The 24,502-nt window shown below is 47.2% G+C and overlaps 1 protein-coding gene across 1 annotated transcript; it reads left to right on the plus strand.

Moving 5' to 3' along the window:
• Nucleotides 1-820: 820 nt before the first annotated feature.
• Nucleotides 821-2,943, plus strand: LOC149342515 (oviduct-specific glycoprotein-like). Its single transcript, XM_089542179.1, has 2 exons — nt 821-1,138; nt 1,768-2,943. The coding sequence occupies exons 1-2, from the start codon at nt 821-823 to the stop codon at nt 2,941-2,943; spliced, it is 1,494 nt and encodes a 497-aa protein (XP_089398305.1).
• Nucleotides 2,944-24,502: the final 21,559 nt, after the last annotated feature.

Raw genomic sequence — 24,502 nt, forward strand, 5'->3', positions numbered from 1 at the left:
ATTAAAAGTGATGTGCAAAAATTCTGGACTTGGAGGAAGACGAAAACACTATTTTTTTTAAAATAAAGTTGAGCTAGTTGGTGTGATATATCTAAAATGAACAGCGCAGAGACAAATGACAAAGGTACCGCACCTGTGTTGTTTACTCCCTTCCTTCGTCCTTTTAATCCGCGCTGCTCCCTTTAGAATGTAGGTTTGTTTTTGTGCCGGTACTGCGCTGCGCCTCTCGAAGCTTTCGTCACTGGTGAATAGCATCAGCTTGGCCGCCACCCTCTTGAACTTTTTCGCCATGCCGCGGCTGGATTCCTAGATCTCCAAAGCTCGGATAAGTACAGTGGGCTGGCAGCTTCTGTTTATCAACGTTTAACACTGGGTTGCCAGTCCCTCGCTTTTGTCAAAAGAGAACTTGACAAATAAATACCGGGTTTTATGCGCCGGAACAAACCAGATCTATATTAACAGAACACCTGTAAAAAAAAGGCGCTGAAGGTATGAAAAAAAACGCAGGAAACTAGAACAAGCAATGCTCTTCAAATTGAAAAACTGCTTCCTCGATTCGAAGCTTCCAACGAGGGCGCGCTTTGGTCACTAAGATCATCAACGCGCGAGCGCGCAGCGAGTCAAACGAAGAAGAAGAAAAGCGAGGGCGGGCCGGAGAGGACGCGTCGCAGTCTCCCAGGCCCCAGGACGAACCCTCAAGACGGAGACATCGGTGCCCGTGACGGTCGCTCGGCCAGGCGGCCGCCCCGATGCGGGTCCCGAGGCGGCCAGAGCATCGGGAGGCCCTTGGCCGACGCAACTCGAAAATTCGACCTCAGTCATGTGCATCGTGATGACCCTCGTAGTAATGTTCGCGCTGGTCGTGCTGCTCCAGACGCGCATGATAGAGAACGCGCCCTTCCGCGACCTCATGATCCTGCGCGGCGTCACCGTGGGCCGCAAGCGCACCGGGAAGTTCGACCTGCTGGAGCCGGAACCCCCGGCGCCCGGCGAGGACGGCGTCCCGCAGCCCGTCAACGCCACCGCTGCTGCTGCTGCTGCTGTCGCCGCTGCCTTCGGCCATGCCAGGAAGGCTGGTGTCCGCCGGCGACCGCCTTCCGGGAACTATCTGCCGAAGAGGGTGTTCGACAACGAAGAGGTCAGATTCACCTTTGTTTCTGGTTCTTCCGAAGGCATACATCTGCTCATAGCGGTACGATATTGATATATTTCAGTCATTTCAGCTCTTACTGACCATTTTGGGTGCTGAACACAATGCTTGGATGTTCGCTTGCAGAATGTATGAACTCGCCATTTTATAAAGGTTTATGTGCTTAAGCGTTAAACACTGGGGCTGTATAGAGGCCGGATCCGAGTGTATTTCTCTCACAACCATGGTCGTGTTTACTTTGTACGAATTATACACGGGAATGGTATATTTTGCTGTTATTCTTGATGCTATTTCACTCAACCGTAAAGAATATTTGGTAGTTCCGATGGATCCTCGCGTTTATCTTGAGCAGGCAGCGACCAATTTTACCGGATGGGGTTTCACAGAAAAAAAAAAAGTGTTCCTTCGCCGTCCGGCCAAGGAAATCAATCAAAAGCATTTAAACAGCAAGGGACTTGCGCGTTTCACCTCCTAGAGAAAGGCCAGCTGACTGGGTGGAGGCAATCGAATTTTTTTTTCCACGTCTTGGCATCCCGTAAACTTTTGTTCATTACTGCGCATGCGCCCAATATTTCTGCATATGACGTGTCCACACTAAACCCAAGTTTCATTTCCAGGTAGTCGCCAAGGACACCGGCATTGAAATTGTTTCCGAAGATCCCGACCTGACTTCCACAATGTTTCCCGAGAGCTCACTGGGCCGCACAGCACGTTCCATCTGCATGGTCCACGGCATCCGAACTGGCAACAATCGGCGGAGCCATTCCAGGACGTGCAACTCATCGGAACTGCAGCCCAGTGAGTTACCGACTCACCACTGCACGGATATTGTGTACTGCTGCTTCGGCCTGGACCAGTTCTTCAACGTGACCACGACGCCAGAGACGCTCCGCCTTGTTCTGAACCTGCCCAGAAGAACAGAAGCGACGCGATTCTGGTTTGCCGTCGGTGACGGCGAAGAATCCAACGGCAAATTCTCAGTGGCATGCCGCGATGAAAAGTCGGGTCTTATGCTTGCCATGAACATCCTCAGCTGGCTCAAGACTCATGACTTCCAGGGCGTCTTTGTGTACTGGACCTACCCAACTATGCAGGAGACGCAGCTGCACGTCCGGTTACTCAAGCTGATGAAGGATCTCTACAAGCTCACTGGCAAGCTCGTCGGCACCGTCGTCCCGTACGAACAGGAGTTGCGAGAGCACTTCGACATGCCAGCTCTTGTGGCCCTTCTTGCTCCCTACAGCATCCTTGTGACACCACCTGTGACGGCAGCCCATCAGCCATCCTTTGCAAGAACTTTCGTGCCTTTCAAAGTGGACTTTCTGTACAGGTACCCACGCGTCCTTTGGGAGACAAAAGACAACATCCTTCGCAAAGACGGCAGGTACCACCTCTGCTACATGACCTCCCTTGCCGGCTGGTCCTTCAACATGGCTCGTCCCACAAACAGAAGCGAATCGGGGAGAATGGCTCTCGGTCCTGGAAGGCCTTTTCCAGGATCGGGACAAGCGGGACGCCTAGCTTTTGACGACGTGTGCAATGCCACGTACGACGTTGAAGATGACACGAAGTACAGTGTGGTGGCTGTCAGTGGAAGGAACTTCATGGCCTACACGAGTCCCAAGATGTACCGAAAGGTGCTGCATGCCCTGTCGAACGCTACTAAACATGGCGGCTGCTTCGGCATTTGGGACATGTACTGGGACGACTACTGTGGCATGTGCGGCTGGGGACGATTTCCCTTCAGTGGTGCACTTTACAGCGTCCTTTTTGAGTCGGACAACGGGAAATAAATGTGTGCCTCTCCGTGGCATGGTCAAAACAGCATTTTAAATGCGCAGCAATGTCCCAAACATCTGACGAGGTATAAGCTTAATTTGCTGTGAAGCTCATGCACGCAACCTCAGTTAAATGTTGAGGACAGTGGTGCGTCAGTCCTGTCATGTTTAGGGATGGCAGCGACAGTGCATGGGCCAAGTGTCACGCTAGTGGAGGTGTTTCCTGCCTTCAAAGTGAGGCGAATAACTGAACACTATTTACAGGTAGAAAATTACAAGGAGGCTCTCCAGTTGTAGTGAGGAAAAAAGGAAGCAGAATTTCGTTAGTCATTACAGTGGGTGTGGTTTAATACGCAGCAATAGGCAAGTGGTTACGACTCGGTGCAGTAGATGCTGTCCGAAAAAAGTAGCTTTCTTGTGACGGCCATAATTCTCTCGCACGAAGACAGCTAAGGGTTTCCCACAAGCGCTTACATCTCGAAATTCTTGCGTTCATAACAAACTCGGTAGTCCCAAAAAAGTACCTTTCTTGTGACGGCTATAAAGCACTCGCTCGAAGACAGCTGAGGGTTTCCCACAAGTGCTTACGGCTCGAAATTCTTGAGTTCATTACAAGCCTCGAGCGCTATGTGCTTCATTTTAACATCCTTGCGCACAGAACGCAAACAAAATGACGTCTAGAGCACTTTCTCCGGAAGCTTGCGTGTCTTGATGGCCCTCTGCGGCGGGTCAAGGGCGAGTTTCTTCCTGAACCACTTCATGAACCAAGGCGTCTCTTCGGACAGGTCGCGCTCGTCCATCGAGGTCCTGAGTAGCGTGCCTCCGCCCGTCGTCGCTGGCTCCTCGCTTGCGGCGCCGCTGGCATCGCTGGCATCGCTCTTGGGAGGCAGGCGCGCCGCGAAGAACGCGAACTCGTCTTCCACACTGTCTATCGTGGGCGGCGTGGCCGCGTCTCCGCCGTCCTCGGTCTCGTTGAGCCTGGTGCCGTTGCGGTGCCTGGGGCCCCCCGCCGGCTGCCTGGCCAGGCGCTGCTGTGCGGCCAACCGGGTGGCGGTCTCCTCGCTGTGCTTACGCAGCCACACGTGCATGACGAGGACGATGAGCGTGAACATGGTGGCCACGTAGAAGACCACCGCCGGATTCTGGCCCACCGAGGCTCCCAGGGGCGTTCGGCCTCGAAGCACGCCCAGCATGGCGCCGCTGATGCTGCTGCGACCACTGCCGGCTGCAAATGCCACCGGACGGAGTGAGCGTGCTCGCTACAGCCGCCGTTTCGCATCTCGGACTGCACAGACGTACCCAACAATTCTGGACAAAAGCATTTTTGAGCGGGAAACCGTTTATGAACGCAATTTTTCATACAATGTAAGATTTCACTATAACAATCAATACATCCGAATCACCCGATGGCACTCTTGTATTTTTTTTCTATTAACGTTTTTGCTATCATCAAAACCGTTCCCCTTTGTTTTTCTCTGACAGCCTTAACGTTTTGACGCTATCGATGGAGACACTTTAAAAAAAAGATTTTGCTACATCTCAGAAGAATGAACCATTACCTTCAATATTTAATTAACAGTGTCTTACATTTTTCCAATTTTCAAAATTTTTGTCCGGGAATATTGGACGTAAAAAAAATGCGTGTTCTCAAACAAAGATGACGTCCTGATACTAGTGAGTGGAAGAAGTCGCTTCGCTTATTAATTTAATTGGTTTATTGGTTTTATGTGCCGGTTCTATTCCTTTTGTATTCTCTCCTCTCCCCTCTGTGTGTTTCTTTCCCGTCTTACATCCTTTCAAAGGAACGGATAAAGTGCAATGGATAAAGTGGAACGCCTGTGCCCGCTCGCTACAAAGGGTTTAGCCGCAGCTTCACCATTCTCATCATCATCACACCCCTATCACCTTCAGGTAAACAATAAGAAGTGCATTACCCGCCTCAAAACTAACGCCGCATTCATAATCCTACCCACTCTTACAAATATATGATTCGAACAGGCCCGCAAAAAAAGGCGTTAGGATTAAGCCCACAAGTAGCCAGCCTCTGCTGTTTGGTCATACACATCTTTTGTCCACAGTTACTGTCACCAGCTGAAACCCTCTTTCTCCTTCTTTCTTAATCCCTGCATGATTGATCCGGTTAGATCAATTTTCCCCAAGAAACCGCTCAACAGTTCTTTTTTTCATAATATTCTTTGTCTATCTGTCTTTATTACTTGAAAACACGTGAGAGAAGTACTTGATTTTTGTTTTTACAAGTACCAAATATATTTTACACCTTTCTTCCCAAAAGATAAAACAAACATCAGCATACGGGCAGAAAAATAGCAGGAACGAAGAAACATATACCGCAATCACCTGTACGGCCCCTTTACTTTTGTCTCAAAATTTATTTATTTATGCATTATTTTTAAGTAACTTCTTTTAACCCTCACCTCTTTGATTGATCGATTTTCATTCCAATATCCAAAAGATCTCTCAAAATTCGCTGTTCGTTTTTCACATTCTTCAATTTTTATTCATGAGTCTCTTGAGATAAGCCTGAATGAATTTTTATCCTGTTTGGATCTGCAACAAACCCTGTCGTAACCCTCATCGTAGGTATGTGTCATTGCGTCAGAGACAACAACAACAACCTGTGCGACACCAATTTACCCTCTTCTCTTGGTCCTCCTCACTGAAACCTGGCCTATCTCCCATCATGGGTATGTGCCTTGTCACTAAGGCAACAACAAACACAACCTGTGCGGCACCGACTGGCATATTGTTAATATTAAAAGTGAGTTGATGTGACCTTGACGCGGTGAAGTGATTAAAGCCTGTTATAGCTTTTAAGAAAGCAACATATGTGAGCTGGTTGCAAAGAAAAAAACATGGAAGCAAATATTTCGATTATTTTCTGTTTGTCGACAACCTGACAGCAACAAAGCCACCTGCAACAGCCCGCTACGCACTCTTAGCTTTTGCATTTCATTTCACTGAGTCGAACACAGGAAACATAGATATGGCCGTTTCTAGATCATCATCAGCAGCAGCAGCCAAATTGTGTCCACTGCAGTCTTCGCAAAGGTCTGTACAATTTTTCTGCTGTTATGACAGCCTTGCGCCAGCCACAGTCACCATACGCTAGTGCCTTGCCTCAGATTGCATCACTGCCCCATTCTGCCTTCCCGGCAGAATTTTTTTTTCTTGACACCCAATGTTTTAACCTATCTGGCTATTGTTTATGTGTTATCCTCATTCCATTGCCGACCTTGTCTGTTTTCTCTTCTTCTCTTCTTTACTTGCGCTAGCACAGGATATTATAGATATGAAATGACCCTTTTTATCTATACGGGGGGGGGGGGGGGGGGGGGGGTCGCCCTCCTTCATTCCTCTATGGCGAGAAATTTTCTGTGGACAAACCATACGAAATACAAGAATTTTTTTTCCGTGCCAAGAAACCTACAAAATGCATAGGGAAAATAGGATAGCCCCCTCCCCCATACCCCTTCACTCCAACAAGTCTTCCGAATGAGTCTATAGGAAAAATGCTACAACTACCAAATACCGGGTGATCCAAAAGCAACAGAAAAAATAAACATTCAATTACGCAAAAAGCAGACACATTAGCACGGTGCGATTTTCGCAGCAATATGATAAAAGTGTGTGAATATATATTTTTTTAAATCACCAAGAATATTTTGCAGAATAGTTGCATTTGCTTCTGAAATGTGATGCTTCATTTGTGTCAGTAGCTTACACGGTGGCGCTCAGCACCATCTATCGGTAACAATTGTGTTAATGAAAATTGTCCTACGTCTTTCTTTGCGTTATGCTAAAACTCGTTTATCCTATTGTCTACTTTTAAGATTATTTAATTTTTACTTTCCCTCTGTCTTCTATATCTACCTGTACTTAATCTAAATAGCCACTGGGATATTTGAGATGACAATTGTCTGCTCCAGAGGTAATCTTAGTCAGTATAGCTAAATTTAAAGGTGCCACTGGCTCCATGTTTCTACACCACCACAGCGCTGTGCCATCTGCGCACTTGAAACAAACTACCATCTCCGCCCCTTCCGCCCATAAAATGAACAGGAAAACAAAACACAAGAAAGCAGAAGTTCAGGTATGCGCATCGAAAATTGAGCAGGAAGAGCGGTTCCCATGGAAACGAGTCACACCGAATCAACAAGGCCTATCTCTCCACCAAAGCGCAACTCGAAAGCGAACGCGCTAGGAAGGCGGCCAAGAAAAGAACGCGCCAAACGCCCCAGCGTCACAGAGCGAATACACCGAGGACGCGACCATCATCGTCAACGTGGCCGGAGACGAGAAACAGGCGGCGACACGGGCGCATCCAAAACGAAGATGTGATTGATGAATCTCGAAAAGTCACGCGGGCCCGCGCGTCTCGGTCCCGCAGAGAGCGCGAAAGGAATCAGTCTTCGCGCACCACCCCGCGTGCGTCCAACAGCGGCGGCTCGTCGGTTCTTCCCGACGCCCAACCCCGCACCTCTTTTATAAACAACTAGCACGCGCGCTCGCATCGCCAGCGAAGCAAATAGAGCAAAACAAGCGTTAGCACGCCACGCAAGCAAGAGCGGTGAATTGGCCAGATGAAACAAGATGCAGCAGTCGTTCCACACACACCGCCGTCTGAAGCCCTTTTCTGGAGCCGGGGCGTCGTTTCGAGAAAAGAAGACACAAGGTATGTTTGAAGATACGCAGTCGAGGGAGACGCTTTCTCTCTCTCTCTTCGTCGAGCCGACGACTTCGATGAGACGACTCGGGAGTCGGGAGCGCCGCGTAGTCCCACTGGCGTCGCACCCAAGTGTTTTTCACCCACCGGGACCCGTGGACTATCATGCTTTCGTGCCCAGCCAGCGAGGCCACCTTCCGTGTTTTACGCTGTGTTATGCGGTACCCGAGGTACAGCTGAAAGCTTGTACATAACAAAATAATTCTGATGCGCACTGAAATTAAGAATGTCTGGAGCGGAATATTCGCCCATAGCACGTGCCTGAGAGGAGCAGTCTTTAGATCGATAAAGTGACCGGCGATCATACAGTGTGATGAGAGAAATCTGCCTCTGCAATATTCCTTGTACACTCCAAACAACAAAAAGCAAAAAGGGAGTAATTTGTCCTCTAGCGCAATCTCTTTTATAAAAGAGGACCGTTTTAGAGGACAGATTACTCCAGTTCTACTCCTATATAGGCGTATTCGTGTTTACAGTGTAGCCCATTTCAATTTTGCATTGAACGCCTTCCAATTGTGCTTTCAAATTTGATTTTGTCGTGGCTTTTCCGTTCTGCTTCTGCTTGGGCTTTTAGGGGCGGAGGTTTTCGAAGGCAGGAGACGGGTGGATGGGTGAATGGTGCCGGTGAGTGGTGGAATGGTGGTGGTTGGGTGGATGGTGGTCATTTCTCTTTTCTTCGTTGAAGCCTCGGTTTCGGATTCACACGGTCTACGCCGGTGGGGGAGGGATGTTCGAGAGGAGGCCTCCTGCAGGGTGGACTTGGGTGGGGTGGGTAAAACTTCTGGAAGGTGGTGGATTCCCTCATCGAGACCTCACACGGCATCGCCATTTTGGGGTATGTCGCTCTTGATTCTAACGCAGTAAAAAAAAAATAGCACACTCAATGCTCTTACTGTGCTATCCTGCGATAGTGTCAGTACCAAAGCTTTTAAACGCGACTGGAATGTGACGGATGAATTTTTTTCGGGTACTCCTTCTCACCTCCGCAAGAAAGAACCATAATATAGCCCCGTGAAACTTAGTGTTATCAGTCTGTTTCGTTCGCAATAATCACTAAAGCACATGCTAGAGAAGCTTAGTTGTTAAGAGGCCTCGTTAAATTTTGTCCATGATCGCTGGAACTGCCGATAATGTTGCCGACGTCTTCCTTCTTTTTGATGCGTGGTTGAAGAGACATTGCATAGCATGCACAGCTTTCCGGATACTCGACATCCCGGAAGTCTGCGAGATCGCCTGTTGTAAACAAAAAAGATAATACAAAGAAGTATAAGGAATTAATGTCATGAACATGGGGACTTGCGTGAACGAAACAGGCGGACTACGTCACAAAGAGTAGTTGGACTTCGTGGCACCATGACCCCTGAAACTTCACCTACAACAAATTAACACTTGTATGACGCAATATTCGACTTCGTTTTCAAGCAACACATTGTCGCCCGGCTGTGCCTACAATAGAATAACTTCTGGATTATAAATGACGCCAAGACAAACGCAGGAGTGTATCCCTTTCTGTACTCGCTCTGAGGCTTTTCTATTTGCACAAAACAGCAATTTAGAAGTGTAAGCCACTTGGGAGAAGTCTGCGATAGCGACATAAATAAAAAATATTGCAGTGAGCAGAATCGCCCAGCTGATTACATATCCTTGGTACGCCTGCAACGTTCACGCAAAGGTCTCGAATAAAGAGTACCACTTGTAACCCATTACGCTGTCCTCACGGCTCCCGGCGCAATCCCATTTCAATGTTACAGCAGCACCTGCAAGGTTATGCGGCACCGCTATCAGTTTCTAATTTTCCGCGTCGCTTCAGAGTTCCTTAATCTCTCCCTGCCTCTTACGGGCACCTCTGCTTTGCCTTTCCGTGGAAGCTGGAAGAGTGCGCCCTGTACACCCGAAGAAGCGGTAAGAAAAGAAGAACGAAGGATCAGAGAGCGCGGCAACGGTGGGGCGAGGCGCGGCAGAAATTCGCCCGGTGTTCGTCGCCGCGGTCCCCAGCCGCGAGTGTAATAAATCATTCGCAACGTTTTTCGTCGGTTCGTCGCGCCTTGTTCCCAGCTTTCACCTCGTATATATACCGCCGCTTCCTTTCTCGATCCCCCTCCCGTTTCTCCTTAACTCCCTCCAGGCTACCCTTTCCAGTGTCCTCCTTCTCCTCGTACTCCCCTGTCCCGGCTTTTTCTCCGGTGGACGCAGTCCCCGAGTAAACGGTTTCCTCCCAGAAAACAGCGGACGTGACGCCGCATCCTCAACGTTTATTTCCCGGCCACGCGACTCCCCTCACCATGGGCGCGACCGCGACGTGTTCAGAAAGAAGCCTTCTTAGCGCAGCGACGCAGCCGCCGCAGCCGCTCGTTTCGAGTTCGGTCCCGTCAAGGGAGTCGCCGCGCTGTGAGGAGGCGCAACGCGGAAGCCTTCGGAGCCGCCGCGGCGTCACTTTTCCCGACCTTATGCCGCTGGAACGATGCCAACAGGAAGAGAATGCCAGTAAAATACCACAATGCGGCGGAAGTGAAGCGCGATCTTGATTTTGGCGACTCGAGTGAGATTCTCTCGGAAACCCCGCAAGTCCCTGCGGGTCTTTTTTTATTTTGTTTATACATGGAAGTGAGGCGTTAAGGTTTGCTTCCCATTCTAGTTGTACTAACGCCTGTGGTGTATGGTCTTGGCAGCTGCACCACCCGTTCGGCGCAAGAGTCAATGCCATATAAGAGCTTAGTCGTTTGGGAAGCTATATCTCGTTTGTAGAGAACCGGCCAACTTTGAGACGCCTTGACTGAGGGCACCGAATAAACGAACCTTTTGAGGTTTCACAAAGCGACTACATGACAAGACCATATTGCTTTTCTTCATTTTCCGTGGTCAATCGGCACATAAGACACAGTTGCTTTACGCTAGCTTGATTTGATATCTTCACATCAGAGGAAACATTTTTGTGCGCAGGGCAAGTTAAAAACGCAGGAGGCAGTAGGTGCTAGGCTGGTACATCGGCCTGATATCAAATACCCCACCAGTACTCGCCTCCCCGCAGCGCAAGCTCAGAAGGTCCTCATTATCCAGCGTGACTAAGGCCCTACTGGTTTCTTTTCTCCTAAGGCGACAGAGGAACACGGCGATCTGTTGATGCATTTACCGGAAGTGACATCACTTCCGGTATGATGACGTTACTTCTCTCTAGCCAACGGGCGAAATTTTAACCGACGATGTATTTTCGGCCCCATGGGGCTTAAAAAGCGTGACGAACTACCGACTCGGAGCAAGCCACTGTTATAGTGCTTCAAGGTTTGTCTCCCTTGACAAGTCGTAACGCCACGTCACTAACACGACGGCACGTCGCCATCTTCTTGTAAAGGCCCCGAGGAGCACCAACCAGGCAGAGGAAGCGAACCGCAGGAAAGCCCCTTTAGAGCTTTATATTCTTCACCGCAATCGCAAAAAGGGGATGCGAAACGACTGGCCCTAAACGACAGAGACAAACTGGCGTCGAAACGGAAACGTTAGGCACTGTTCGAAGAACCGCGAAAATTGAGATACCGAGGGCGCCACCGCGCGACGAGACTACGCGCCGAGGCGGAAGGCAGGAGCGGAGCAGCGAAAGAGAAAAGCGCGGGGCGCTGATCGTGACTTGGTTCCAAACTCACCCGAGTCGCAGACGCAAACCGAAACACTGGGCTGCTCAGAGGAAGCAAAACAGTTTCAAAATTCCTGTTTACTTTTCCTCTCGGTCGCCGTTTCTGGACCGCGAAAATAAGTTCAAGGAAAGATTTGACGCTTGGCGATGCCGGCTCAGAACTCTCACGCCGCACTCTCCTAAATGGAGCAATGGCGGACTCGAAGTAAAACCGATATCGTGTGGACTTAAACGTTCGTGGGTGGTAGCAAACAAAGCGTTAGTTGTGAATTCATAAAGTACATGGCTTGGTAAAAATGCAAAGAAAGCGTTGAAAAATATTGTAGCACGTGTTCAAGCTAATTTCAACATTCGCCACCTTCGTCAACAGATTTCAAGTGAGAGGATTTGTTCTTTAGCTTGCAAGTGGGCATATGCGGCATACCCTCCCCCCCTCCCCTTCCCGGACATTTCGAGGCTAAGGAATGCTTCAAGTTCTCAAGTTCCTCATAGTAATACTGAAATGCAAACCCTGAGATCGGAACGCTTTTGACTAAGGGTGTACATTGTAGAATTTCAACCTTGCAGCTGACTATTTGCTATGACGCCTAAGCATTGCGGCCCCTAATTCTCCATCCGGCGTCTAAGAAAGAGGCTGAGTATTCGCTACAACTCAGAATACGGTCAGCTCAGTAATTACGATTTATTCGCGACAGTCGCACACCTAAGCTGTACGTTGCATAAGCAAGCCCATATCAATAAGATCCAAAGGCTATGGGCTTCTTGAAGAAAACACCCTACTTATTTCATGTTGCTACGACAAGGGCGCGTGCAAATTTCTACTTTTCAGGCTAATAAGCGTTGATAGTCAGCAGCGGCGCAAAATATTTACTAAAACTGGTCCTCAAGATGTTTGCTGAAATCCGTTTTTCAGCACAAAAACAGCCGAATTTAGGATACATGTACCTTTTTCTTCACTTCGTTGGCGAATTTACACGAAACTGACTCTTACCGAGCTGCATAACTACGTTCATTATTATGAGGTAGAGTGCACGCAGATGCTGCGAGAAAGTCCAGCTCTGCACCGTGGTAGTTGTCAAGACTGTGCGTATATGTGCGGCAGTCCCTATTTTATTTATTTGCTTCTCTGGCCTAGCTTTCTTAGCGCAGCACGGTGGCCTACCGAGTAAAGAAACAAGTGACCCAGCACACTGACCTAACGCTCTCAAAGACTCCTTTAGCCAAGTGACGACACACCGAAACAGATAGAAATAAACGCTCTTTAAACTAACAATGCTTTCTCTTCCATCTACGTTATAACACCATCAACTTTCAATTGTTTCCTATTTCTCTGCCTGTTCTTGATTCTTACGAGGCTGACGAGATGTGTAATTTCCCTGAAAGCAACACGAAGCTAGCTGGCAATTGCTGTCAAGCTGGCTTCGTAATAAGCTAAACTTGTAGACAACAGCAAAAAAAAAAAAAAAAAACGAGAAACGCAGGGAGTAACCGTAGGCGTATGGCTGCCAGATATATATATATAAAGAAGAAAAAACGAAGGCTAGAAGGCCTCTGGGATGGTCCTGTTCGCTGAACACCGAACATCGCAGGCTAATAGTTCTGGATAAAAAGCACGATGAAAGCGAGCGGACCGCTAAACCACACACACAGAAAAAGAACTCCGCCTAAACACGACGCTACCACCTAGGAAGTTACACAGCTCACGGACTACAACAGCGCCCGGCCGTCGTCCCCGAGACGGCGCGGCGGCAGGGTCAGTGCCTGATTCGGGATACAGGACGACGCGCGGTCGACGACGCCGTTAGCGCGATAACGCGCCGGTAATTGCCTTGCCCGCGGCGTTTATTAATAAAGCTAAGCCAGGCCTTCCACCGCCAAAAAAGTCCTGGGTCGCGACGATGCGTATGGATTACCGAATCACCCTGGGCGCGTCGGCTTCGCGGTAGCGATTACGCTCACGGAGTGCACCGCCTTTCGCTGCGCGCTTGCGGAGCCTCGGCAGCACCCATTCCACGCTTGTCGACAGCGGCGAAAAGAATGATCGTTCACGAACGACGCTGCTCATACGCGTGAGGGTCACCCGTTCTCGGGCAGAGTTTTCTCGAAGAAAAGAAAAGCGCGGGAAGCACAGAAGCGGGAAGCAAAAATGCCACCGGTATTTTCAAAGGTTCAAATTATCGTTCGCGCGGGGGATTTAAGATACACATGAAGAAATTGAAAATTGGTTTTTGAGGACAGTAACTGTCTCACATACTCTGTGGACACCAGAACCGCGCCGTAAAGATAGGGATAATGAAGGGAGTGAAAGAAGAAAGGAAGAAAGAGGTGCTGAGTGGAGGTCTCCGGAATAATTTTGACCAAATGGGGATCTTTAACCTGCACTGACATCGCACAGCACACGGGCGCTTTTTGCATTTCGTCTCCATCGAAGTGCTCCTCTATTTGGACCATTGTTTTTTTTTATCATATTTCATAATAGTTTCCTGTTCATTATAACTTCCCCGTGCCTTCGCAAATCATTTTGTTTTACACATCTCTGGCCCATCGATAGCCACTGCACTGCGGTGCTCACCACGTGAGCGCTAGTTCGATACACAATTGAGTAAGCTGATTGTCTGTCGGCAATAGTGCAAACACACTGCTGCGCTACGATTTCCTTAAAGAAGGAACCGTGCTTAGAAACGGCAGTGCATCCACATACATGCGGACGAGAGAAAAGACGGACGCTGCTACAAGCACTAACGAACAACTGCATTTTTGTTGCCATAAATCGAGCTTTTATCCGCCGTTATTGTGACACAAAAACTAGGGATGAAAACAAGGATCCCTATAGCAATCCGTCGCATGAGTGTCTTCCAAGCAAGCTTACACGTGGTCAACGGCCAGTACTGCAAAAAAAAAAAACAGGTCTTTTTCGCCCTGATGAATGGACAGCACTCTCGTACACTTAAATAAAAAAAAATGGAATTTTTTATGTGTCTATTAATTCTCTCGTACTATTTTTCCTGTTTTGGCAGGGAACGGTCGTCTTGTCAAAGACAGAAATACAATTTCGACATCACCTACATTACGAGTCTAGAAGTCCTGAGGGAGCTTCTCTAGGTGAGGGTGAAAAAGAAGTTTTTTTTAATGCTGACTGCCGACCGCGTGTTTGATAGCAGCACAGTATTGGCACCACGAGTTGCTAGGTCGCCTTGTACTTAATCATTGCTTTTTGGCACTGGTATGGTACTCAAACCACAATCCGTATTAATGAAAATTGTTATCAGACGTAAGTTTGAAAAACAATTTGAATGACAACATATATCTCCTGTGTGTTTTTTTAAGCAATGCTTGATTTATTTTATTTTACAATCAATCTTAAGTTGCACTCTTGTCTAGCCGTTTCTGCATAGATATAAAACAAACGTGGTGAGTACAAGACAAATCCGCCTATTAGCACAAAATAAATCTCACAAAAAAAAATGTTCTCGGGTACCTATGCCTCAAAAAAAACATTCAATATAAGTATTAACGAAGATATCTAGCAGAGAGAATCCCACTGACAGCACGAAGCTGGAATTGCCGGTGACTAAAACATGCTACAACCGACGATACTTTGGGAACATTTCCAAGCATATTAAGGCTTAATCTGCCTGGTTAAGCAGTTTGCGGCTCAAATACACGCTCGACGCCTGTGGCGTTCATCAGTAAAAAGCATAGCAATATTAAGGCTAGCATGCGTCTGTCGCGGATTACTTATTCGCTGCGAATGAACGCGGCTTCCTCTTTTTCCTCTTTTCTTGGGCTTAAAGGATTATTCCCTTCACACAACATTTATTCTGAAGTTCGAATACGAAGATTACATGCAATTCACATGAAGGCCCGTCGAAAGCAGACTTTACCTGAGTGTGTGCCGACTCTGGTTACCACCTCTAAATTTAAACTGGCTCTTTTTATTGTCATTTTGGTTGGTGCCAGTCGAAGTGCGTTCGTTCGTGAAGTGAGCTAGACTTCGAGTATATGAGCCGCGTATATCAGAAAGCCTAAAAAGTGGTGCTACCTGGCAGCTTGTTTACGAAATGTTCTCTGCGTTTTGTGCGTGTGTGCTAATTATCTAGGCTCAGTTTTACACACAGTTAGTGCTAGGGGAATTGTCTCTTAATATTCCTTTTTCAAAAAGGAGTGGTACATAAGTGATTAAAACACAGAAAATGACAAAAAAAAGCTCCAGCAATAAACGCAAACCCTACTGGTTTCCTTTCTTTTTGCCTTCATGTTCAGCCGCACTCAAGCTGGTGTCCAAGCGCTTCTGGCGACTATGTTTGAGACTGTAATGGACCGCCCTCTAAAAATGTTAACTCAGAATTGAACCGCGTCAAGAAAATAATCAGCAACGTCAATTTCCTGTTCAACAATGGGGTCGTTGAAAGCGGGCTTCTCCTCATTAAAACTCATACTGCGAGAAAGCACGCTTGCGGGCTTGGCTGCTGCTGCTGCTGTACTCGGAGCTTGCTGAATAATGACTGCGAGGCAAAAGTTTGCCGAACTTTAATTACGGCCAAATAAATCCTAATTTGAACCTCAGTCTGTGGTAAGCGAAAGCAAAGTCCAGGTCTCGAAGAACGAGTACAAAGGCCAGCGGCAGAAGTGAGTTGAAACTCAATTACGGGAACGCACCAGCCCGCCCAACTGGCAGCCAGAACCAAAGAGTCGAAGATAACAAGTGTAACAACGAGGTGGAAAACAGATAAGAAGAAAAACAAACTAAAAATTTTACGAAGAAAAAATTTTTACTCGCCTGTCCGCGGCAACGTGCAGCGCGGAAAACAAACGGCAGTTTGCAAACTTGTGCTGCGTGATGTGACAAGCTTTCCTCCCGCACCTCAGAAGCTTCCGGTTCCTTTTCCTGGCGTTCGCGAGCAGGAAACAGCGCGCAGTGAAACCGGTTTTGATTATTTGCCGCGGTTAATTGAGTTACGGCCTCACCCACTCGCGCACCCCTTAAAGCCTTTTCTTTTTGTTTTCTGATTTGCTTGAACGAGGTGGGACGACGCTCCTTCTTATGTTCATTCCCTTTCCCTTTTTTTTCGAAAGTTCGGCATTGCACGAGAGTATGTAGAACGTGGGCAGCGCATAAATGGAGAAAACACGCTTGATTTCAGAAGGTTCCATGTAGATAATAGAGCAGGGTGAGGGGAGGAGGTTGAACAAGGTTATCGCTTTGATACGAAATTTTTACTTAAAAGCAACTGTCCTGCCCCAGTGCTCTCCGGCTCTTTTCTTTTATCTGGCTTGTTTTGTAAATATTTTCTGCAATTAATTTTATGTTATGGCATCATCTCAGCAGCTGGCGGCGTGCGCTTCAGTGTCTGCAGACTTATTGAGCATACGAAAAGGCTTTACACGAAGCATCTATGGCGTTAATGTCTCCGACAAGTTTCCTACGCAGGAGACTACATTAATAGGGTTACGGCAGAGGACCGGGGCACAGTAGCGTAAGAAATTTATTTCGCTATCGCTTACGACTAGATGCAATGTGTGTGCAGGAAAATCATGTGTGTGTGTGCAGGAAATTCACAATACTTACACTCTCCATTCAAACACTCCTCTAGAACTAACCATAGTAAAACATTTCGTCAACCTGCCAGCCGTGTAAATATCCACAAGTACTCCCTGTTTCCAGACGCTATATCATATTGTAATAAATTGCCTGAAGATGCGGTGAAGTGTACGTCCGTGGAACTATTTCTTAATTATATCGAAAAAATGGACTTTTCTGTTTAATTCTCTCCTACTCTTTTTGTGTTTGCGTCAGAGAACATCTCTGTATTTTTGAAGTTTTGTTTTTACTCTGTTTGATCAGTGAAGCATTGTAAGCACTCCTGCATGGGCCCGAAAAGGGCCCGCAATATGTTTAAATAATAATAATAATAATAATGTTATACAAACCGCACTGAGTGTGGTGCACACCTGACCTACCATCATCCTCAACTGACTGACCTTAAAGAGGCACTGAGAACAACTTCAACTAAATATTTTTGGTGAAAAAAATTAATTCTGTGCTCCTACCTGTCTATGTTAATGATCACGCGGGATAAGAAAATTATTTATTCTTGAAAAAATTGAGTTAAAAACTTTCCCGCCCCACGATTAAATTTGCAAGTCAAAACCGTTAAAGATTCCGTGATGCACATCTTCAATTGAATGGTGGTGTAGTCCAGCCATTGAGATCCGCGCGAAAAGCTGCCTTGACGTGCCACAACTTTCGTGCGAAATCGGTCTTTGATGGCGCCGCGTGTAATTCATTTTTCTTTTGTTTTTGTCTGCTTTTAGAAGCTCCATTTTCAGTTGAAGTAAAGTGTTATATTTCTCGTTAGCGGTAATCTATCGATACAAGGCGAGTTAAATTTTTCCACGGTGTTATTTTAAGACGTCAGTGCTATTCGTGTCCAGAGATGGTGTCGATTCTTTTAAGACCTGAGCACAATGCAGCTGAAGGACTATTGACTTGATGAGATTTCTTCACCATCGGTTTATCCAAATGCAGCTCAAAGAATATACCTCAAATGCGCGTAATCTTTTTGTTTTCAGTTCGCTTCAAACTTCACGAAAGACTAGAGCACAACTTTTACGACATCCTGTTTATTCTAACATCCGTCGCCGGTAACCCCTTCAGCTGGGGCAGTGTTTCTTGGGTGCATCTTGCAGGGTCTATGCGCGCAATTTAACGCTCAAGTCAGCTGCTGCCACCAGGAAGTACAACCGCGTTTTCTGATTTCTGTCCAAAGTTTTATTTCTTTCTTCCTACTATCTTTAGCAGTACACATCACCTGGCTCTGGTGCTTACTCTATCTTTCCAGTAACTTAAAATAAATGTAACAGGATCCCCCTGAAAGAATTTTATTATGTACTACATGTGCAAGCCGTCCATGGATACTTGAAACAGCTGTGTCATAAAGTAAGCTCGTCTGGAAAGCATTTTATAACAATGCGAGGCGGTGGTTTTTACTCAGGGCATCACGCCGGATAAGGAAATGATTCCCGCTGTTTAATAACAAGGATGTTTATTAGAAAGCGCCGAGACATGTTCCTTTGACATATAACGGGAGAGGCACTTTTCTGAAAACAATCAGCGCAGAGCAGACACCTTTCTTCAGTAGAATTTACCTATGTTGTTTTTATTGTTGGAAGCTGTGACCTGTGAGAAGGCAATTTTTCTCACACAGTTATACTATAGTCTAGCGTTAAACAGAGCGTCCTGCCTTTTATATGACTGGCGTGCCCACACTAAGAACTTGAAACCATAATTTTTTTTTACCGTGATCTTGCGCAGCTAAAGTTGATGTTTGTGGGGGAAAAATTAGCATTTATATTCATCAAAATCTTGATGAGCGTGTCTGTCTGTCCGAGTGTGCGCATATCTGTGCATGCTGATGTGCATGTGCGCGCACTTGGTTACATTGAATAGCCAAATGCGCCTTCAGTAGGGATACCAAAACTATACTTAGAAAACTATACGGTCAAGCTTCCTCTTGCTATAATGTTTGTTCCAAATAAAAAGAAACATTAAGCTAGTAGGCGACCCCTATTACAAAGAAAACATCTCTGTAGGTGACAAGAATATATTTTTAAATATTCAGTACGAGTATCCAAGGCCAATTCTTCTGCAAACGAACGGCGCATATAGTTTCCTCTTTATAACCAGACGTATAACACAAAATGAAGAGTCGTTCTAATTCCAGTTGTGCATCTGTTTTTGTTTTTTTCTTTATTTCAGTTCGCTTCACATTTTGACTACATAACAAACAGAACTCTTTTGCTGTATTCCATAAATTTCATCCTTTTTTTTTTCTCGACGAACGCTTTCTACATGTTCATATTTTACAGGGCTCACCACTTCATGACGCTGAATCAACTGCGTTGGCATTCCGCATGCCATGCGAATGCAGCCAACTCGAGTCCAACCCACCATGTCGTGCATGCTCCTGCCACACTGTCCGAGGAGTGGACACTTCCTATTCAAGCCAGCAACTCTCCCCAAGTACCAGACCAGCGCCGGCCTACTCCCGTCACTCGCTCAGGCCCAGCCCTCGGGGCAAGACACGCCAATGCATCGCGGCTTCTTCGTTTGTCCGGCACACTCGCTTGTGCCCGACTGCGCCGGGCTCTTCGGAAGACCCGAGACAAGACGGCTGTCATCCGCGTCGCGTCTCTTCGGAGTAGAGGCAGGGAAGAACACGATGTAAATAAACGAACGACCGAGTAAACGTCCACCGTAACCCCGTTGTAGCAGACACTCCGAGATGAAAATAGCTCTCGCAGAGAACAACGCAGAGTGACGGTTCGAGGTTCATGCCGTAACAGCTGTGGCCTATGGGCATAGGAGGCAGGAAGAGAAAGTGGACGGTCCAAGTACAAACATCGTTTCTGGCATGGAAGTAATGAGCGAAAAGTAAGTTTATGTCTATAAGAGATGGCTTTTATAAAGAACAATACGAGAAAGGTAAAAGCGCCAAGCATAACATACCGTAATATAGATCTACACAAGACTTTCGGAAAAAGATAAACACTGAAAAAAAGCGCAAGAAGATCGTGAGAGAGTCAAAGACGGGTAAAACATTGGAAACCATCTAAAACGTGTGGCTATTGGCGTGAATAGACTAAAGCGAAACAACGAAAAACGAGAAACTGAAACCCAAGGCGTGGCCTTCTCACACGCGCCGCCGTCGTGAAGCAATAGCGAGTCCTCTAGGATCGCTTTCGCGAGAAAAGGAGCACTTGCGAGGCCAGTAGTGAGTAGCTGACGCAGCAGCCGGGGGTATCACTTGGCGTCGCTCCCGAGTGGGCTCCGAGTGGCTGCGCTCTGAACGCACTTGTCGGGGCCAGAGCACCCTCTCTTCGGACTCTTCCGGGGACGGAAGCGCCGCGGTTTCGTCCAGACAGGGGCTCGGCTCGCGTCCGCACTCCTTCGCCGAGTCATGTCTCAAGAAAGGCGCCTTTCAAACTCGATGACCGAAACAGGAGCCGACCACTCTTCCCGAGCCGTACTCGACGCGAAACCGACGTATCCGGTGGTGATGTTTCCTGCGGTTGCCGAGCCTCCTACGCGGACCTTCCGGGTTCCTGCAGCTCGCGCGGGTCCTCGAACGTTACGGTGCAATGTGATGAACCGCATGAACGCTTCAAAAGCTTAGATTTTTCTAAAAGTAAAAAAGAAGACAAACAAATTTCGAGTATTTTTAAGTGCCAAAGCTAGAAGCAGACCTGAATAAAATAATAATTGCTTTTTCGATTTTCTTCCGTACTTACCGTCCAACGCCCAAACTGGCCGAAGATCCCAGTGATAGTGGGTACGTGACGTCACGTGAGCCAGAATCGAAAGGCAAACAAAAGTCAAAACGAAATCGAATTGAAATAGAACACGTGTAATATCCCGGGCCAACTGTGCAAGGCCCGAGGAAAGCCGTAGGGAAAGGCTCCCGAGTAGTTTTGGTCACCTCAGGTTTCCACACGTGCACTGAAATCCCAGTACATGGACACTGTCGAATATTGCCTCCACTGAGAACCCGCGAACTGCAGCTTATAAGCAGAATGCGATTCCCACTGAGCCACCGCGGTAGATAAAAGCGAGAGTAGTAGTATTACAACAAACGTCTGCGCAGCGATTACTTTAATATAAGCATCAGCCCTGTGAAGTGAAACGAACAGTGATGCGGGCAGTCGCAGTTAAAGTGTTCAATAGGATCTTAGTAAAATATAACGAATGATCACACTTTTTGTTTTATATACATCTCCGGAAGCTCGAAATAACAGCCAGCAGCTGCAGAAGGTCTGGCTGAGAGGTCTAAACTGAAGTTTTGTCTATAAAAAGAAAGGTGCTGTCGGCTCTTTGTGTAACATTTAACTGCTTTTACTTTTTCTTTTTCTTTTAATCTGATCCGCGTTGTAGAATGCAAGATGTAAATGTTTGTTTATGTAGGCACTAAAAAAATAATGCTTGTTTACTGTGGGGAGTAGCATGTTCTTCTAAAGCCAGTACAAAGAAAATGCCTGAACATCTAAATACAAAGCAAAGGAATACAAATACGAGCAAAATGCCTAAGCAGCTTCAGCAATAAGGCAATGCATGAAAACAATCGGATAAGTCTATCGAGCTACTGCCACATCAGAAAAAAAAAAGCAAATGAACTAAGCCCTTTCTCTTACCAACCGGCAAATGGAAATTTTAAAACATCAGAAATTTTATTCGAAATGTTTGCTTCCAGCCCCAATAAATTTGTTTCCGTCTCTATCTGATGAACAAAACGCTGCCTCGAATTGCAGTACCATGAAAGGCTTCGATAGTCCATGCTCTCCCCGGAAGGCCAAACGTGATGCCAGACCAGTTGAACAGACGCCTATTGGCGGTCAAACAAGAAGCTTCCCTTTTCTTTCTAGGGTGGGGATCCGGGGTTAAAATTCAGTGGGTCCTTGATTGTCAAGCGGTGAATTGCCACCGGGAGCAACGAAATTTGAGCGCAGCTTTCAAATTAACTTAGCGAGTGCGCATTCAAACACAGACCGAACCTATGGCCATTAATTCGATTAAGATCAGACATACACAACAGCTGCCGACACAAAGGTTGCGAGGTCCGGATTCCCGGGAGCCCGCACGTACGTACAGGGAGAGAATCACCACCGCTACAACCGCGCCGCGGGAACAGGAGCACGAAACGTTGCTCTTGAGATGCGCGTCGCGGATAACGCCCGGCAGGCTTGTTGTACACAACACTTCGCAACCTAGACGACCCGGTGACGACAACTGCACGCTACGACGCTTCCGGGGCTTCCAAACAACGCGTACCGCGCAGGCCTGGGAGCCTGCCGGGGTCGCGGCGTAATCCGATTAATCGCGTGGGTCATTGCCAAGTTGTCCACGTACGGCATTCTTCTCTCCCTCAAACTTCTGCCCTGCCCCTTCTACCCTCAATCTCGCCCATGGATCCGTGCTCTGCTGTCGCTGCCTTCCCGCGATGAACCCACGGTCCGTGACCGCCGGAAGCCATGGCGCGTGACCAATCATGCCCGTCACGTGAGCGACGGGACATGCTGTTGTTACTCATCATCCGTTATTACCATTTATTTTCATCTTTCTTTTCCGGGGGTAATAAGAGGGGGTAGGTAAAAGTTAAAAGCCGTCGCCATGGTTTTGTCCGTGCTGTCCGACATATCAATTCCAGTTTCTAGGGGTAAGCTAATAGCTGCAATTTTCGAATAGCGAATTAAATATCCTGTTATCCGGTTAGCTGAACGAATGAAATGAGCAAATTTCAAATTATTTCATGCAACTCGAATACTTTTTCATCTATTTGAATAGCTTCTGAATAAATGTCATGAAGAAATTCCGTGGCTTTATACAACGGCTGCACCTAAAACAGCGCACACCTATACATTTAACAGCATGCTCCCGCATTAGTTAAGGGGGACTAGAAGGTTGATTTGACGCGGTTATCTTGCGTGGCAGCGTTCATAATGCTCATTCATAGCCTCCAAAAATCAGGCAATGCATCAGGGTTCAGTCAAGCTTAGCTTCTCTTGCCGCACTGCCCATTCTTTGAGGGCGCATAGCTCACGCCCTTCTTATCAGCAGTGATGTGCTAGTTCTTTCGTTATCATCAGCAGTAACGAAGGCGGATTTTCCTATGCACGCGTAATGTGTTGCTGCCAAAGCGTTAATAATGACACATGCCTTCCTTAGAAGATGACGACGAACGACACGGGCGATTGAGAAAAGACGAAGTGAAACTCCTCCGTGTCGCGCTGACCTGACTGGCTGCTGGTGTTCCTCGGTGCAAGAGTGACTTCTTTGTAACGTTACGTTAAAATATACTGAGTCTGTGTATCGGTCAGCTCCTGGGCTATGCACCGAAAACACCGCAGAGAAAGACTGAAAGAACTACGACACTCCCGCCGCCTCTTTCCTCTCTCTTCTTCGCATCTTACTCGCCGCCAATTCACTTTCATTTGACAAGCGCGAACAAATTCTCTAGATTGTGACCTGTACAATCGCCACATAGTCAAGCATCCTGGCAATTCCCGCTGTCATGTACGTGGCGCTTACCCTCCCACCGCCCACGCATATTGGACCTGCCCACAAAATACACATTCACTGCAATACCTCCAGCGCTTATTCCTTCCCACCCAGATAACCGATTCTTGGGAAAGCTGGCCCGCTCCCTCCTTCTGCTGCCCTCCGCCGAATACTGTGGTCAAATCGCTAATGCACGTGTTTGACGATATGCAGAGTCTGAAAATAAATGTCGTTTTCACTCTCTCTCACTCGATGAGGTCAATATTAGATTATTTGGCAGCTACAGCTATCACTCTACGAGATGTACCACCGTACCGCAGCGCCGCCGCTTGCGCGTCGCTGTCTTTGTTCTTAAGCTACAAGTTCTACCGAATATTTGTACGAGTATTCGATTTTGATTGAATTTCGTTTAATCACTGTTGTATTCGCATTAGATTCCGTCATTAGCTGCACTGTTCGTAACCAATTCGCAGCAAAGCTACACTATTAGTTTACAATTCGATTCTGAAAAAGTACTGTTCGCACATCCCTCCCTGTCTCCATGGGGTTTCTGCTCTTCTAGAATGTCTGTAGATTCCAATGGTATCTTTTTCTTTCACTCAAACAAACAAACTCAAATATACCAAGCTATATACAGAAAGGCTAGGTACATTTCGGCGTTTACTTCTGCTTTTCTCGTTGGCAGTAATTACGCGGATGTCATCCTTCTGCCCTTCATCATTAACCAGCCCTCACGCAATGGATAATCCAACAACGCTCTCTAACGCAGGGAAAGTAACAGGGATGCGGCCCGCTCTGTTGCTACGCGCATGGTGTGCTGCGGAGAAGGCTACTATAGACCTTTTCAAAAAGAGGTCCATGGGCACCGCCATATTGTGCGCTGGGCTCGTAGTACAGGAAAGAGTTGGGCACGAAGCTTCCCACGTTCCCGGCACAGCCCAGAAAACCGGTTTTGCCGGGGGTCCTGAAAAAGTCTATAGTTACTAAAGAGTTATTGTCAACGCTAACAATTTCTTCTGGGACGGCATTCATTACTAATCCCAAGCAGTACAGAAACACGACCTAAGCATACAAAAAATAGTTATTCGAGACGATACCTGACCTGCTTTGACGTTAGTTCTTGCTGCCGTCCAGATAATCCACCCGAAAA

The sequence above is a fragment of the Amblyomma mixtum genome, chromosome 5, assembly GCF_055824585.1.
Source record: "Amblyomma mixtum isolate Tamu chromosome 5, ASM5582458v1, whole genome shotgun sequence".
NCBI lineage: Eukaryota > Metazoa > Arthropoda > Arachnida > Ixodida > Ixodidae > Amblyomma > Amblyomma mixtum.